This window comes from Heloderma suspectum, chromosome 2, assembly GCF_057233095.1.
Source record: "Heloderma suspectum isolate Gila_16-S chromosome 2, 16-S_ref, whole genome shotgun sequence".
NCBI lineage: Eukaryota > Metazoa > Chordata > Lepidosauria > Squamata > Helodermatidae > Heloderma > Heloderma suspectum.
In genome coordinates this window covers 390,584,388-390,601,267 of record NC_139459.1, presented here as the reverse complement: position 1 = coordinate 390,601,267, position 16,880 = coordinate 390,584,388, and the positions used below count along the sequence as shown (strand labels likewise).

The window sequence follows — 16,880 nt, the reverse complement described above, 5'->3', positions numbered from 1 at the left end:
CCCTGGAGTTGACATCAAGAACCATGTTTTTAAGGAAGTGTTGTAGAAATAAACAATGTAAAACTTGGAATGTTTCAGTAAGCACACCTAGATAACTTCACCCTTTACTTAGATTTTATTCTTTGCCTGGGGCTGTGTTCACAAATCATCAGCTTTTGGAATATAATTTACTTCTTCCCAAACAAGATTACGCACAGTTCTGATGAGGTCACTGGTAGTAATAACAGGGGGAGATCATTGAGTTGTATGGTGGTCACCGTTCTTTGACACTGGTAATCCTGGCTCATCCAGCACCAGAGGGGCAATCAGGAGGGCTGGCAAAGGGTGCAGGGCTGGGAAACTCCCCAAGTGGAGTGCACATTCATGCGCATCAGGGATGGGGAAGAAGTGGCCCTTCTGAACTTCTTGGACTGCAGCTCCGATCATTCCTCCCCATGGACTATGCCAGCTAGGGCTGTTTGACTCGCAGTCCAGAACTATCTGGATGGCCACATGTCCCCAGCCACTGGTTTGTGTCTTAAGATATTTTCTTGATCTTGGCTGTTCTGTGTGAGTTTTTCGAATACTGGTCAGGCCAGGCTCACCTTTACCCCATGCCCACCCATGCCAGAAGATGGAGCCGCGTACGTGACTTCTTGCAAACACTTCTTGCAAACATGTTTTTCTCCAGCTCTGCAACTGCACCTCGAGCCACTCAGAGAATCCCTGAAGTTGCAGATGTGAAGCTTCCCATGATCATTATCAAAAACACAGTGATCTCTTCTGATTCTTGCCAAAGCTCAGGAGATGTTTTGTTTTCTGTTTGCCTTGGAGACCAATCAAGTAAACATGATCAGAATCCAAGGCAGTGCCAGGAAACGTCTTGCACTGTGCCTGAAAAGCTTGCTGCATAAAATATCTCCTGTGCTCCTCCCGAGAGCCTGGGCTCAGATTTAGGACAGGCTGAGATGGCCATGCCTGTGCTGTAGTTCAGTACATCCCCCACCCCCCGGCTGCCCTTGGCTCAGGGTTTGAGAGATTTGCAAAGACACTGCAGCCTCGATCTTGCAAGGCTTTTCTCACATCTTCTGATTAGCTGGCTGTGGAGGTGAAAGGAACAGTCAGAAAGGAGGAATAGCAAGAGGCAGGCAGAGCCAGAATGATACCGTTGCTGCTGCTGCTGTTGCTCCTGCTACCTTATGCAGCCTGTCAAGTGCAGAACACAAAATGCCCGAGAACGGAGAAGAAAGAGCAAGTGTTAGGATCCTATTATTACCGGCCAGGAGACTACCTCATTGGTGGAGTCCTCTCTTCACAATATTTTGAGTGTCAAGAACCCTACATTTTCTCTGAGTCCCCTTTAGCCAGGGTTGTCACGTAAGTGATGAATTAATGTTTCCAAACCCGCACTCCGGTTGTCCCCATTTACTGAGACTGTTCTTCTATTCTGTTATCTGGTCATCCCTGGTAAATCGCTCTCCCAACTTTTGCCCGTCTGTGCTTTTTGGAGAAGGTTTAGGAGCTCCATTAAAATGAAGGCATCATTTAGTTCAGTACGATCACATGTGACTGGATAAATGGGTTTCCCTTGCACTGTTTCAACCAAAAGAACAAACACCCTCTTTGCCTTTTAATGCTGTGATAAGACACAGGCTGGAGCCAGGGTGGTTCTTTCTTGGGAGTGGTGCAAATGCAAATGCCCACCCATAGGTTCCTTCTCCAGAGGAATTACAGAGCCAGAGTTGTGGCCCTGTGTTAAGGGTGAGCACCTTTCCTCCTCACCAACTACAGTACTTGAGAGTAAATCCTACTGCACACAGTGGGATTGACTTCTGAAGAAGCCAGATCATCTGTCTGTCTGTCTATCATCTATCTGTATATATATGTATTATCGGCCTTAGACCAATTCAAAATAAAATAAAATACAAGACATAGTATCAGGACACAGGGATCCAGTTTTTTTTTTAAGTTTAGCTAGGACAATGAATAATCAGCTGAGCTCTTTTATGCATGGCAATTAGAAAATAATTAACTGCCTGTTTGATAAGATCAAAATCTGAAGATCAGGAAAAACTTCCTGACTGTTAGATTTATTGTATTTATTGTATGGCACATTTACATCGCATTACAATAAAAACGTTGTTGTTTTTCAGTTGTTAAGTCATGTCCGACTCTTCGTGACCCCATGGACCATAGCACGCCAGGCCTTCCTGTCCTCCACTCTCTCCTGGAGTGTGCTCAAGTTCATATTCATTGCATCGGTGATACTATCAAGCTATCTCATCCTCTGCTGTCCTCTTCTCCTTTTGCCTTCAATCTTTCCCAGCATCAGGTTCTTTTCCAGGTAGTTCTCTCTTCGCATTAGGTGACTAAAATATTTGAGCTTCAGCTTCAGTATCTGTCCTTCCAATGAGCACTCAGGGTTGATTTCCTTCAGGATTGACTGATTTGACCTCTTTGCGGTCCAGGGGACTCGTAAGAGTCTTCTCCAGCACCACAGTTCGAAAGCATCAATGCTTTGGCACTCAGCCTTCCTTATAGTCCAGCTCTCACAGCCATACATTACTACTGGGAAAACCATAGCTTTGATTATACGAACCTTTGTCAGCAAGGTGATGTTTCTGCTTCTTACTATGCTGTCTAGGTGTGCCATAGCTTTCCTCCCAAGGAGCAAGCGTCTTTTAATTTCATGGCTACAGTCACCGTCTGCGGTGATCTTGGAGCCCAAGAAAATAAAATCTGTCACTGCTTCCATTTCTTCCCCTTCTATATGCCAGGAAGTGATAGGGCCAGATGCCATGATCTGAGTTTTTGTAATGTTAAGTTTCAAACCAGCTTTTGCACTCTCCACTTTCACCCTCAACAAGCGGCTCTGTATATCCTCTTGGCTTTCTCCCATTAGGGTGGTATCATCTGCGTATCTGAGGTTGTTGATAATTCTCCCGGCAATCTTAATTCTGATCTGTGATTCTTCCAACTTGATGTTTCTCATGATGTACTCTGCATATAAATTAAATAAGCAGGGTGACAATATACAGCCTTGTTGTACTCCTTTCCCAATTTTGAACCAATCGGTTGTTCCATGTCTGGTTCTTACTGTTGCTTCTTGACCCTCGTACAGGTTTCTCAGGAGACAGGTAAGGTGGTCTGGTACCCCCATCTCTTTCAGAATCTGCCACAGTTTGTTGTGATCTTCACAATCAAAGGCTTTAGCATAGTCAATGAAGCAGAAATAGAGGTTTTTCTGGAATTCTCTTGCTTTCTCCATGATCCAGTGAATGTTGGCAATTTGATCTCTAGTTCCTCTGCCTCTTCAAAACCTAGCTTGTACTTCCGGTAGTTCTCGGTTCACATGCTGCTGAAGCCTAGCTTGTAGGATTTTGAGCATAATCTTATGAAATGTAAAATATAAAATGTAGACAGGAATATTACAAACAGATGTCTAGGCTACAGATGTAGTTTTTTTACTTCTGTTGTCACAGCCAGGAAATCAGCAAAGTCTCCATTGTAGGCTTGGTTCTGTCACTATATGTTGGATATAGGGAGGTGGTGGGCTCTCCCACACTGGAGGCATTCAAGTCGAGGCTGGACAGCCATCTGTCAGGGATGCTCTGTCTTGGATTCCTGCACTGAGCAAGGGGTTGGACTCGATGGCTTTATCGGCTGCCTTCCAACCATACTGTTCTAGGATTATTAATTATTATTATTATTATTTATTAAATTTATTAATCGCCCATCTGGCTGGTCACCCAGCCACTCTCGGCGATTAAACAGCATATAATAAATCAGTTTAAAACAATAAAATTCTGCAATAAAAACATTTTCTAAAATACCCTAACCCACCCCAAATGCCTGCCTGAACAACCACGTTTTTAATGCATGACGGAAGCTCATTAAAGAGGGGGCATGATGGAGTTCCTTAGGGAGGGAGTTCCACAGAGTGGGGGCCACCACAGAAAAGGCCCTCTCCCTCATCCCCACCAGTCTAGCTGTCCTGGCTGATGATCTTGTTAAGCAGCCTGTCTGGTGTTGCTGGAGGCGCTCCTTAAGATAGGCTGGGCCGGAACCATATAGGGTTTTAAAGGTCAAAACCAACACCTTGAATTTGGCCCGGAAAACAACTGGTACCCAGTGCAACTCCTTCAGCACTGGAGTGATGTGATCTTGGATTCTAGGATTCTAACTATAAAAGTGATCTTCCTTGTATTAGCTTTACAGAGTGTTTCATTTTCATTTTCACTTTGATGTTATTTGCGCCAGGTAAAGATCAGCGGAACACCAGTTTGCTTTGAGGCCACATTCCTGAATGCTTAGCGCTTCAGATACTGTACACATTATAACCACTATGTAAGTAATGATAAGAGACTTCGAGAGTTCATATCAGCCACCTTTTTTGGACCAGAGTTTGTTTAAAACATGATGTTTTATTTTAAAGACAAAAACATGGATGATTTCCTCTTCCTCATGTACTGGGGATTGTTGAATGCTATTCAACAACCACCACCTTTTAACAGGCATGCAAGTCAATAAGAGCGCCTGTCACTTGTTGCTTCTGAATGTTGAAGAGGAAGGAGAGAAAAGCTGCAGCCTTTGCAGGCCTTCTTGTAATTGCACTGGTCATTTTGTTTTCTGCATCATGCCATCTTTTCTGGTGTTTGGGGTGGGGGCAGAAAATGGCCACTGCCATTAAAAAAACAAAGCAAAAAAGAGTTGCCTATTTTGCCAGGGATATCTACAGGGTAAATTCTCTGGTGGGACATTGAGGCATATGTACTGATCAATCATGTGATAGAAAAGTAGGCTGGGGTATTAGAGAGCAAGTAAATGCTTTGAAATCAACCCTGAGTGCTCATTGGAAGGACCGATACTGAAGCTGAAGCTCAAATATTTTGGCCACCTCATGCGAAGAGAAAACTCCCTGGAAAAGACCCTGATGCTGGGAAAGATGGAAGGCAAAAGGAGAAGGGGACGGCAGAGGATGAGATGGCTAGATAGCATCACCGATGCAATGAATATGAACTTGAGTAAACTCCAGGAGAGAGCGGAGGACAGGAAGGCCTGTCGTGCTATGGTCCATGGGGTCACGAAGAGTCGGACACGACTTAGTGACTGAACAACAAATGCTTTGAAGAAAATGCTAATTACAGATCTCCGTGTGTGTGTGTGACGTGTGTGTGTGTGTGTGTGTGCAGTTATATGTCTGCATTTTTGCTTTCCTGCCTGTATAGTTCAATGTTTTGCAGGGGATTTTGCTTCTGATGTGAGTTTAGCTTCACTCTCTCCTTTCCCCCAATCATCTTTCAATCAATCCTCTTTTGGCTTTGCCAAAAAGTGTTACTGAATATCACCCACAGTGGTTTTAACGTAACTAATTTGGGGAGGGGGAAGTCATAGATTAACAGTGCCCTCCTATCCATGTTGTTTTGGAATTTAGAAATAAAACTAACAATTATTTTATTATTTTGCTTGTTTGTTTTCTTGCTTTTTTCTGGTTAAACTGCTCTTTCTCTGTCAGAAGTTCACCAACATAACTGGAAATGTCACAGTATGTAAATCCAACACTTCTTCCTGGCACCTGTAAATTTCAAAAACGTTGGTGAAACCATTCCGACTGATCCCCGACTCCAATTTCCATTTTACATGATGGAATGATTGTTTGAACTGACTAGCCTTAACAACAGACACACACGCGTGTGTGTGTGCTCCTTGAAATCTGTCAACATCCCCCCTCAAGGAATGTGGTATGAATATCTCCATCTCTCTGTTTATCAGGTGTATGGATACTTCATTTCCTTGAAACATGTGAATGTTTTCTGACCCTATGAAATTCCAAAGCATGATGTGATGATTGGGTCTTCTGAGATTTAAATTTCATGAACAAGAATTTAGGGGTTTCAGTTTATGAAAGAAATAAACTGAGATTTGCTTTCATTCAATGGAGAATGACAGCATGAGGCACTGAATTTAATTTTTGTTTATTGTTTTGCAGTTTGCAACCTACAAGGTACTGGCACATCCTGTTCTTCTTGTTGGCCATTCAGGAGATCAACCAGAACCCCAGGCTCTTACCCAATATCACCCTGGGCTACAACCTCTACAAGTCCTTCTACGAAGGCAGAGACACCTCCTATGCCATGCTGCAACTCCTTGCTGGGGGCGAAAGCAACATTCCACATTACAGCTGCGGGAGACAGAATCACCTGCTGGCTGTTCTTGAAGGGGCTGAATCGGACCTCTCCCTCCACATTTCCTCCATGTCGAGCATCTACAAAATCCCACAGGTCCGTAATGGGAGGGGACAGGTGGTCAGGAGCATAGAAATGGGAACCGAGCACTGGATTGGCTCCGCTCCCACTCTTCAGTGCCTGTGCTACTGGGTACATTTGTCCTCTGCAGTGTCCATCGGAGGTGATTCCCGGCAGTTGTGGTGCTTTGGGATGGGCAGCTGGGCATCAAAAAGAGAGGCCAGAGGAGGACCATCATCAGTTCTGGCCTCAGGTGTTGGAGTGGTCAGGAGTTGCCTGGGGAAAAATGAGGCTGGAGAAAGAGGACCATATGTCTCCGCATCAGGGGACAGCATGGTCGGACAGTCACCAAGAATCCACAGGCTCAGGAGGTCCCGTCCCCCAGTCCTGGCAATCCCTGCTTCTTTTGGCAGGGATTGAATGGAAACTGAGTGAAACAAGCACTAGGCCATCTCCTGTGTCAGCTGCTACCATGTTCAATGACACCTTTGGCGATCTTCTTAGAGACCCATCCTGTGGCCACCAGATGTTGTGTAGGTGGTGGTAGAAATTTTGGAGTTCTGGCAACCACACTCCTCTGAGCTCGGTGGCCCAAAACCGCACTCTCCACCCCCACCTCTGCCTCCTGTAGGTTGCGCCAAGGGAACTGATGGTAGTTGCTTTCATTTGTACCCCTAACTTCTTTTTCATGCAATTCAGATTTCAGAAGAGCTGATCATCACATAATGCTTTAGCCATTCATAGGGGGCAGCGGACATACTCATGTTGCAAAGTAAATAAGTATCCATTCACCTGGTCAAAGGAAAGATGGAGATATTTGTACCCCATTGGACTTGATGGTCTTTTGCCCCCTTCCAAACCTACTATGTTATGATTCTATGATTCTATGCATGAACCGCTCCACTCATAGAGGGGCAAAAACAGGGCGTTCCTCGGGGCAGGCTTGGCAGGAGACCATGGAAGCTGTTTAGGCAGCTTCTGATGTGATCTCCAGCCCTGTTCCTTCCCCCTCCCCGAAGCTGCACTGAGACATGTGAAAACATGGACCTAAGGCAAAGTGCAGCATGGAGGGAATGCTCTCCTCTGTGCTGCTTCTGCCCTGCATTGGATCGGAGGTCGCCTCTGGCTTCAGGGGTGGTCAGAGGTGCCCATCTATCTCTATAGGATTGCGCCCATAATCACCTCTCGAAACGCTCTCCTATGCAGATGCTACAATAAACAGCAGTGGCTGACAGGAATGAGAACCCTCCCCAGCAGTTTTTGCAGCCCCCACCTGGCCACTGCCACGATTCCGCACCAGAAGGTATGATGTCCCCCATCTCTCACTTAAAGGCACAGCTCTGTAGTACATCTATTGATTACAGTATTTATTTATTTACAATTGCATTCCGCTCCACATGTAGACAGAGTCTAGAGCGGTGAGCAATAAAAGATACAAGATAAGATAAAAGAATAAAACTCCATTTTATTTATTTATGTATTTATTTATTTATTTCAAGAGAAACAAACAGAATTCTGATACAACTGTGGCTGGTCAGTCAATGAAGGCTTCACGAAATAAAGATGTTTTCAGGGAACAGCACAGTGTTGGCGCCTGCCTGACCTCTAAAGGCAGGGAATTCCACAGGAAGGGGGGCACCACATGGAAGGCCCCTTTCCTGGTGGACTCCAACTGGGCCATAGGTCCATGTGGAACCACCAGGAACACGCCCTCTGATGACCTCAGTGACCGGGCGGGTTGTAAGGGAGAAGGCGCTCTCTCAGGTATCCTGGTCCCAAGTTGTTTAGGGCTTTGTACATTAGTACTAATACCTTAAACCAGCAAATAGGCAGTCAGTGCAGTTCCCTCAGCAGAGGAGTTACACGCTGACAAGGGGCAGCTCCCAACAACAGCTGAGCTTCTGAATTCTGAGGTATCCCCAGCTTTTGGAGCAGCCTTAAGGGCAGCCCCACATAGAGTGTATCGCAGTAATGCAGTCCTGAGGTTACTAGCACCTGTATGACTGTGACCAAGCTACTCTGTCCAGGAGAGGCCATAGCTGGCAAACCAGCCAAAGCTGAGAAAGGCACTCCAAGCCATATGGCCACTTGGTCTTCCAGGTAGGGATGCACGACTCCCCTGCCTGCCAGTCCGGGGGGGGGGTCTCCATGGGCAGGGGAGGCAATCCATTCCTCCCCCGGGAATCCTCACCGGCCAGTCCCAGTCCAGCCCTCTGGGGTTCCCCCGATGGCCATCCCCCTTCTCCTTTCCCCTGACTGCTGATCATTTGATAGTTTCCCAGGTTTTGCCCACTTTGTCTTTGGCCCCTCCCACCACTGGAATGTGGCCCCTGAGATCTTCTCTGGAATTGAATTTGGCCCTCGGGCTGGAGCAGGTTCGACATCCCCGTGTTAGAGACTTGCGTGCATCCCTGTTCTGTGGCTGACTCAGTATGCCTTCAGATCACAGGCCAACATGACTTCAACAAATTTCCAAATTAAAATCTACGTTATTGATTTGTGCAATTTGAACATGTACTGAATGCATCCTGATGAGGTCACCTCAAACAGCCAGTTTTTACAGAAGAGAAACCCATAAATCTATTCTGCTTCTTATAACAAACAAGTCAGTCAGCTGTATTGTAATATAGCAATCATCTATTATACACCAATTCATTAACGGTAACAGCTAGAAGAGAACAGCAAGCAAAACCAGTGTTGCTCCAATAAAAGAAAGAAAGAAAAAGAAATCCAGCAACTGCATGCCATAAACAGCAATAGAGTGTTACAAGTGGACTATGCAACAAAATATTGCAGTGTGGAAAGATCCTCTTCAGTCAGTGGCCCAGCCAGTCTGTCAGGGTGGACACTGAGCCCATAGAATCCCAGAGTAGTTCCGGTTCTGAGGAAGAGGAGTCGCTCCTGGGAGAGGAGCGCGCTCATCTTTCCCAGGGCCTGCAGCTGACGGAGATTCCTCCCACCGGCATTCCTAGCTTAGATAGCAGTCTAATTTGCATCGCTGAGCTGTGATAGGATATGTAAATATTTATGTAGCCTATCACGGCAAAAGCGGGGATGCAAATGGTGGCAGCTACGCCATTTGCATCCCTGCTCTGAGCAGAGATAGGCCATGTAGATATTTATCTAGCCTATCATGGCTTGCCAAGGACCCAAATGGCATCCAGTGTAGCAGCTGCCCTTTGCGGCCGCAGCCCGGCAGCGGCTAGAGCTGCCAGAGCTGCCACTGCCGCTGCCACCAGAGCTGCTGCCACTGAAGCACCCATGTAGGCTCCATTTCGGGGGGCTTTCGCAGGGTGATGGGGTGGGTTGCTCCATTCCGCCATGGATTCCGGGGGGGCAGAATTCACTGGAATTCGGCCTCCCTGGGATCCGTGGTGGAATTCTCTAACATCCCTAGTTACTAGTAATTTCAGGTTAATAAATATTTGACCTTCATCCAGAAAGGAAAACAATACTAAACTACAGTCTCTGACTTTACTTTGCTCCCTAGATCAGTTATGGCATTGTTGCTCTGGTTCTTAATGACAAAACTCAGTTCCCTTTTGTCTACCGGATGGCCCCAAAGGAAGAAACCCAGTACCCGGGGATCGTCCAGCTGCTGCTGTTTTTCCGATGGACGTGGGTCGGTCTCTTTGCTCCAGACACTGAGAATGGGGAGAGGTTCCTGGGTGCCTTGACACCTCTGATGATTAGCAGTGGGATTTGTGTCGCTTTCTCAAAACGACTACCACGAAATATCTTATATCAAATCTCCCAGATTGACCTATCTGACTTCGGGAAACAAGTGAAGGTCATTGTTTATTACCCAGACTCCTACTATGGCTGTTTTCCATTTATGTTGCTAGAAAGAACACTTGAAAAGAGAGAAACTGGGGCAAAAGTCTGGATCACAACAGCTTTTCAGGACACCAACGCCAACTTGTCTCTTTCACCTTCTCTCTTCAAGTTCCTCCATGGTTCTTTGTCCTTCATAATGAAGACTACAAAAATGACAAAATATGACTACTATGAACCAGTCTCCTCTGCTCAGTCAGTGTTTTTCTATAGCACCTTTAGCTGTTTCAATTCAACACACATTTTGTCCATGAAAAATTGGACAAGATGTAGAGAGAAAGAGAAACAGGCGACGCTGCCCCAGGAGGAGATCGAGAGAGTCCTGTCTCAGGACAGCTATGTTACTTACAGCAGTATCCAAGCTGTGGCCCATGCCTTGCATGCTGCATATTCCTCTCAATCCAAGCGGATGTTGGTGGTGGGTGATGGAGAAAGGCGGGAACGTCAAAGGCTGCAACCATGGCAGGTATTCCCTTTTTCCTTTTGCAACACCTCCATAAAAACTCATGCTGAAGATAACCAAACATGGGTTGGAGCAGATAATTCTTCCTCCTGTGTGGCAGTGCAGGCAGGAAACAGATCCTGTATTTCTTTATTTCTTTCTTTATTTCATTTCTATACTGCCCAATAGCCGAAGCTCTCATTTCTGCCACCATTACATCCCCAAGTAGCTGCCCACCTCCAAAAATCCCATACAAATGGAGCCCCAGAACCACTGAGAACCTGTTGTTTTGTCCTTGTGAATTAGTGTAAGGATAGAATTGCCTGCCTTTGCCGTAAACTTAATGTTTTTCTTGTAGAAGATCCAGTGGGATCCTTTTCAATGATAGTGTCCAGATGAGGTGGACAATGTGCTTGTAGCAATGCGCCTGACTACATGTCCTCTTAATAAAAGCTAGCTGTGGGGGATGGCGTTTGACCAGGTGGATGCAGCCTGTGGTAACTAGGGATGTCCCTAGGGATGGGAGAGAAATCCTCCACGGACCCCAGTGAGGCCGGATTCAAAAGAATCTGCTCCCCCCACTGGAGTCCATGGAGGATCAGAAGACTTACCTCCTCCTCTAGGAGGGATCCTTGCTGGCTGGATCCTCCCTGCTGGCCAGCTCTGGAGCCTTCTTCTTGGAGCCCTGTGGCTTCTCCCACCCAGGTCCCTTGACCCCATTCCCTGAGCTGTGTGGTGCTGACAGAGCTGGCTGCTGAGCAGCTGGGAACTGCTGCCCCAAGTTGTTGCCAGGTGCATCCTAACCACTCTCCCTATCTCCTCCTTGCAAGTGCATGCACTTGTTCTCACAGCCAGATAGTTTTTCCTGATGTTCAGCTGAACAAGTGCTCAGTTGAGGAAAAGTACTTCCTCACGTGCTTTGGAAGCTTTGCTTCTATTGATGCAGCCCAAAATAGGGTTTGCATTTTTTGCAGCCACATCACATTGTTGGCTCATATTCAGCTCATGATTGACAACAATTCCAAGGTACTTCTTGCTTGTGGTATTGTGGAGCCATGTATTCCGCCTCTTTTAGCTGTGCATTTGTTTTCTTTTTCTGAGGTGCAGAACTTGGCCTTCATCCCTGTCAAATGTCATTCTGTGGTTTCTGCCCAGCGCTCCAGCCTATCGAGATCACTTTGAATTTGTTTCTGTCTTCCAGGGTGTTAGCTATCCCGCCCAATTTTGTGTCATCTGCAAATCTGATCAGCATTCCCTGCACCTCCTCCTCCAAGCCTTTCATGAAAATGATGAAGAGCTCTAAACCCTGTCGTACCCTGCTCTTTCCTCTCCCCAGTTCGAGAAGATCACATTGCTTGCTTGAGCACAACACAACACAAATAAACACTTTTTGAGTCCGATTCAGTAGCCAATCAGCTTTTCTTAATTGTTTCTTTTAAAAAGGAAAAAAAATAAAAAAGACTGTTGTACTTTTCCTTCCCTTGCCTCTTTCTTTACCTTCCACCCCACCCTTCTCAATTGTCAACCATTTGTTTGCCCTTAGTTTCTTTCTGTGTAGCTAGATTTTACACACACACACACACACACACACACACAAACAAATATATATTACTCTCCTGTCTCTGTTCTTGGATCCCTGCCACCTTCCACCCGCACCCTTCCAATTCCCTTATTCCTTCCTTTCCTATTTTTGATCTCTTTTTCCTTAAAAAAAAAAATCTATGAAAAAACCCTTCTCCTCCTCCCCTGCTTGATCGTAGGTAGTTCAGCATTTGCCTTTCTTTTACCCGTCTCTCTCTCTCTCTCTCTCTCTCTCTGCTCTTGTGTTGTGCTCAAGCAAACAGTGTGTGTCAAAGCACTACAAAGTCCACAGTTCAAAGAACAGTGGGCAAAGCACTACACTCACATTAATGTCTATTATTTCAGTAATTCAATACAACACTGGGTTGCAAAGCAAGCAAGCCCAATATGAGGCATCTTTGGGGTCTTGCTGGGTGGGGCAGAGGTGGACGAGGTGTGGCTGGGATTAGCAGCACTGGTAGGCAAGCTGGATCTCCCCCAGTCCAGGTAATGGGTACTGGTGTAGTAGGGCAACCGAGTGCAAAGGCAAGGTTCAGTGTTCAGAGGTCACTGAGTGAAGAGGCACTTCCAGGAAACCTACAGCAGAGATTAGGGATACTGATCTTCTCTGCTACAAAGCCAAACTTCTCTGATGATTAGCCTTCTGAGTTTGGTTTGAGTTTCTGAGAACTGCACGATTTACCAGTGCTTAGCACCAGAACGTCCAGGCCAAACTGTCTCAGAGAGCTTCAGCTATTTGGTGGTATAGAAATAAACAAACAAACAAATAAATAAGTAAATTTTCTCAGGTCAGATGCTTTCCAGACCTGCTGACACTTCCCCAAATTTCATGCACCTCTGTTCAATCAGTGAAAAGTTATAGCTCTTTGCTTTGAGAGTTTTTTTGTTGAAAAAAAATCAAATTTCACCTGCACTCAGCACAAAAACTATTTGTCCAAGCTGTCTGAATGTGGCAGGTGTAGGGAAGTCAGAGAATTCTGCCACGGACCAAAATGGGATCGAATTCCCTTCAGTCCATGCCACGGAATCCTCTGCGGAACGGCACCACGAGGTCCTGCAGAGCCAGCAGTCATGCGGCTTTTTTTTGTCATCTGCACAGAGTCGCCAAATTTCCGTAAATAAAAACGCAAGGTAGTATATTCCGATAATAAATATGTAAGTTTTTTTTTTAATGAATTGTGCTCACTGCCTTGTTTGTGGGTGTTCTTTTTCAATTGAAATCCTCCCTCTCCATTTACTTTCAGCCAAAACCCTTCCTCCTCCTCGGGGCTTCCCCAAAAAAGGCTGCCCCAGGTGTGCCTGAGCGATGCACTCTTTGCTTAAAGCAATGCCGTTTTAAAGAAAGAAAAAACCTTTTAAAATGACCATCTGGTCTGGAGCCCTGCACAAGGTATTATTCTCACTGCTAAGCTTTATATTTCCACATCCAACCTTGTTGGTGACATTGTGAGGCTAAAATGGAGAGGAGAAGCAACTCTGTGCATGTCTACTCAGAAGTACGTCTTACTGAGTTCAATGCGACTTACTCCTACACATGTCAGCACCCCACTTGCCCCCAGCTCAGCTTTGTATTTCCACATCCAGCTCATTATCAAACCTCCTGGCTGTTAGTTATCTCACTGGGTGACTTTGGGCTGGATTCTAACCACTGCACCATACTTCTCTTATGAAACTCATGAAGAAAAAGAGACAGTATAATGGAAAGTTCTTTCTGAAGCAGTCACACTTCACTTGTACAAATGCAGCATGAAGGGAAAGATCAGCAACCTCTTTGTTTGAATAAAAAGCACACTCAGGGAATGGACAAAATGAGGAATAAACATACCAAGGAATATGAAGAACTATATTCTTCCATTACGTGTGTGTTTGTGTGTGTGTGTAGAATCTCCCTCAATCCAGCTGTTCCCTGGGGAACCCCCCCCCCCATTCACCCAAGGGTCTTCTGAGATAACTAACAGGAGGTTTGATAATGAGCTGGATGTGGAAATACAAAGCTGAGCTGGGGGCTAGTGGGGTGCTGACAGGTGCAGGAGTAAGTCTCATTGAACTCAGTAAGACTTATTTCTGAGTAGACATGCACAGAGTTGGTTCTCCTCTCCATTTTAGCCTCACAACGTCACCAACAAGGCTGGATGTGGAAATATAAAGTCTAGCAGGGGGAATAATACTCGAGCAGGGCTCCAGACCGGCATGGTCATTTTAAAAGGTTTCTTTCTTTCTTTCTTTCTTTCTTTCTTTCTTTCTTTCTTTCTTTCTTTCAACAGCATGGCTTAAACAAAGAGTGCATCGCTCAGGCAGCCTTGTTTTGGGAAGCCCCAAGGAGGAGGAAATGTTTTGGCTGAAAGTAATTACTGCACGTCTCAGGGCAGGGGAAAAAATACATAAATATCTACGAAAAATACTGTTTCTTAGGGAAGTTATGCAGACTCACGGAGATGGCTGGGCTGTCGGTACGGATTTAACTGCGTAATTCTTGGAGCGGAAAAAAAGAGGAGAATTCTGGGGGCTTGTGAATGACAGTACGGAGCACTGGCTGCAAACTGCGGAAGTCAAGTGGCACGTTAGGTACACAATTCGTACATCTGTAGGCAGGTGGAATTCCCTCCATGCAAGATGCCAGGTCCCGAAATTTCATGAGTTTGTCTTGAAAACTGGAAACGTGATGGCCTATTATATTTTCCAGTGCAAGTCAACGGGAAAACATCCTGTAAGGATGATTCGGATATCTGACTCTCGCTTTGGATTCGCATCTGAGGCGAAGTGGATGACATCCGAATCAGTCTGAAGCGAAGCAAGGCTGTTTTGGAATGTCTAAAGCCGCATCTGAAGCAAAGCGGCGGGTCTGTTCGCAGCCCCAGATTTTGATAACTACTTCTGGTCCTAATACTACCTTTTTGGGTAATGGTCTCAAGAGGCTGATGGCAGCCCAGTTGGAGCTACTGATGCTCTAGACCCATTCCATTTGGATTTCTCTTCTGGTGATGTGACTGATGCACTCTTGGTCTCATGATGGATGACCATTAATAGAAACAAGGGGAAAGCCATGCTGCTGATTAGACTAGACTTCACATCTGCTTTTGATACCATCAACCCTCGTATCCTTCTGGGCCTTCTGCCCTGGCATTGTAGGTACAGCACTCTAGTTCCTCTATTACCTGCAAGGGTGGATTCAGAAGTTAATAATAATTAATAATAATTAATGATTAATGATTAATGAATGATCAATGAATAATTAATCTCGCTTCAGATTTGGATCCGAAGCGAAGAGGATGGGGTCAGAAGCTGTCCAAAGCAAAGCAGGGCTGCTTGAGAAGGTCCAAAGTGGCATCCAAACCATAAAGGAGGGGGGTCTGTTCACAACCCTAGATTTAGATAACTACTGCCAGTCGTAATACCTCTTTTTTGGCTAATGGTCTCAAGAGGGGCGGGGGGCAGCCCAGTTTCAGCTACTGATTGTCTAGACCCATTGGATTTGGATTTCTCCTCTGCTTATGTGACTGAATCAGTCTTGGTCTCATGATGGATAACCATTAAAAGAAACATGGGGAAAGCCACGCTGTTGATTCTACTTCATCTCGCATCTGCTTTTCATACCATCAACCCTCATATCCTTCTGGGCCTTCCACACTGGTGTTGGAGGCACTGCACTTTAGTTCCCCTGCTACCTGCAAGGGTAGATACAGAAATTCACATTTGGTGATTATTCTTTGACACCTTGAGCTGTGGCATCCTGGAGGATAAACGGCCTTTTGCACCAATGTTATTTACATTTGGGTAAACATCCCCTCTGTGTAGTTACCTGGCTATCTTCCTGGTGTGTTTCCTGAGCATCCCATCCTCCATGGCACAAAAGGGGTCTTGGCACTCGTTCCTGGCGGCTACTCCAACATCTGAAATAGGCTTTCAGCCATACAGAAAGTGTGGTGGCTAGAGTGTTGCCCACAGTGGAAGACACTCTACCCAGTGGACTCTGTGGTCACGGCCTGAAAGTCCTCTGGAGCCCATTGAAACCACTGGGGGCCCCGCGGGATGGCATGATAAACCACCTCGGGCCCCTTAACACTTTTGCAGAGGGGTGGTTAGTTGGGGTGACTTACTAACAATGGGGAATGTGGTTTTCTCCCCCACATGACACGCGAAGCCACCATGGTTAGCACAGATTCCCTAACCATCATGGCTTAGCATGATGTCTGAACAGGCCTCGTATCTTCGTCACGAGTAGAAAGGTACAGATCTTGTTTAAAAACCTCTGCATATTATCAGGCATCTCATTTGAGTGAATTCAGGATTATTCTGACAGCCCTAGTTGTGACTGTGAACACCCAAAGAATGGCATTCTGAGCCCAGATGGGATGTGCACTGACCATGGAAGTTTACAGCTCAAACTGATGAGGCCTAAGATATTGACTATATTTTCATGATTTCTAAATCTGGGCTGTTTTCTCTGTCCTTGTAGCTTCACACTTCCTTGCGAGAAATCCAGTTTTCTAATGCTTCCATGGGTGGACTCTATCTGGATACAACTGGGGAACTGGCAGCAGACTACAATATTGTGAACTGGGTGCTATTTCCCAATAAGTCTCGTGCTAGAGTGACTATTGGGAGTGTGGAGAGACAGGCATCTCCAGACATGAAACTGGCCATTAATTGGGAAGCCATAGTATGGCCAGGGCGTTTTAATGAGGTAGGGGAAATGATTCGTGTCCTATTATTGGCTTGTGATGTTTCTTATGCTCTAATAATACTTGCCCTGTTCTGTGATTTTTTTCCTGGCTTCCAAAGACGTGTTAGGCTACATG

At 45.7% G+C, this 16,880-nt stretch overlaps 1 protein-coding gene across 1 annotated transcript; it reads left to right on the top strand.

The window, feature by feature from the left end:
* The first annotated feature begins 4,913 nt into the window (after positions 1–4,913).
* On the top strand, positions 4,914–11,863 carry LOC146356438 (vomeronasal type-2 receptor 26-like). Its single transcript, XM_084830115.1, has 3 exons — positions 4,914–6,260; positions 9,715–10,524; positions 11,837–11,863. Exons 1-3 carry the CDS (start codon positions 6,114–6,116, stop codon positions 11,861–11,863), a joined length of 984 nt encoding a protein of 327 aa, XP_084686241.1. The 5' UTR covers positions 4,914–6,113.
* The last annotated feature ends 5,017 nt before the right edge of the window (positions 11,864–16,880 follow it).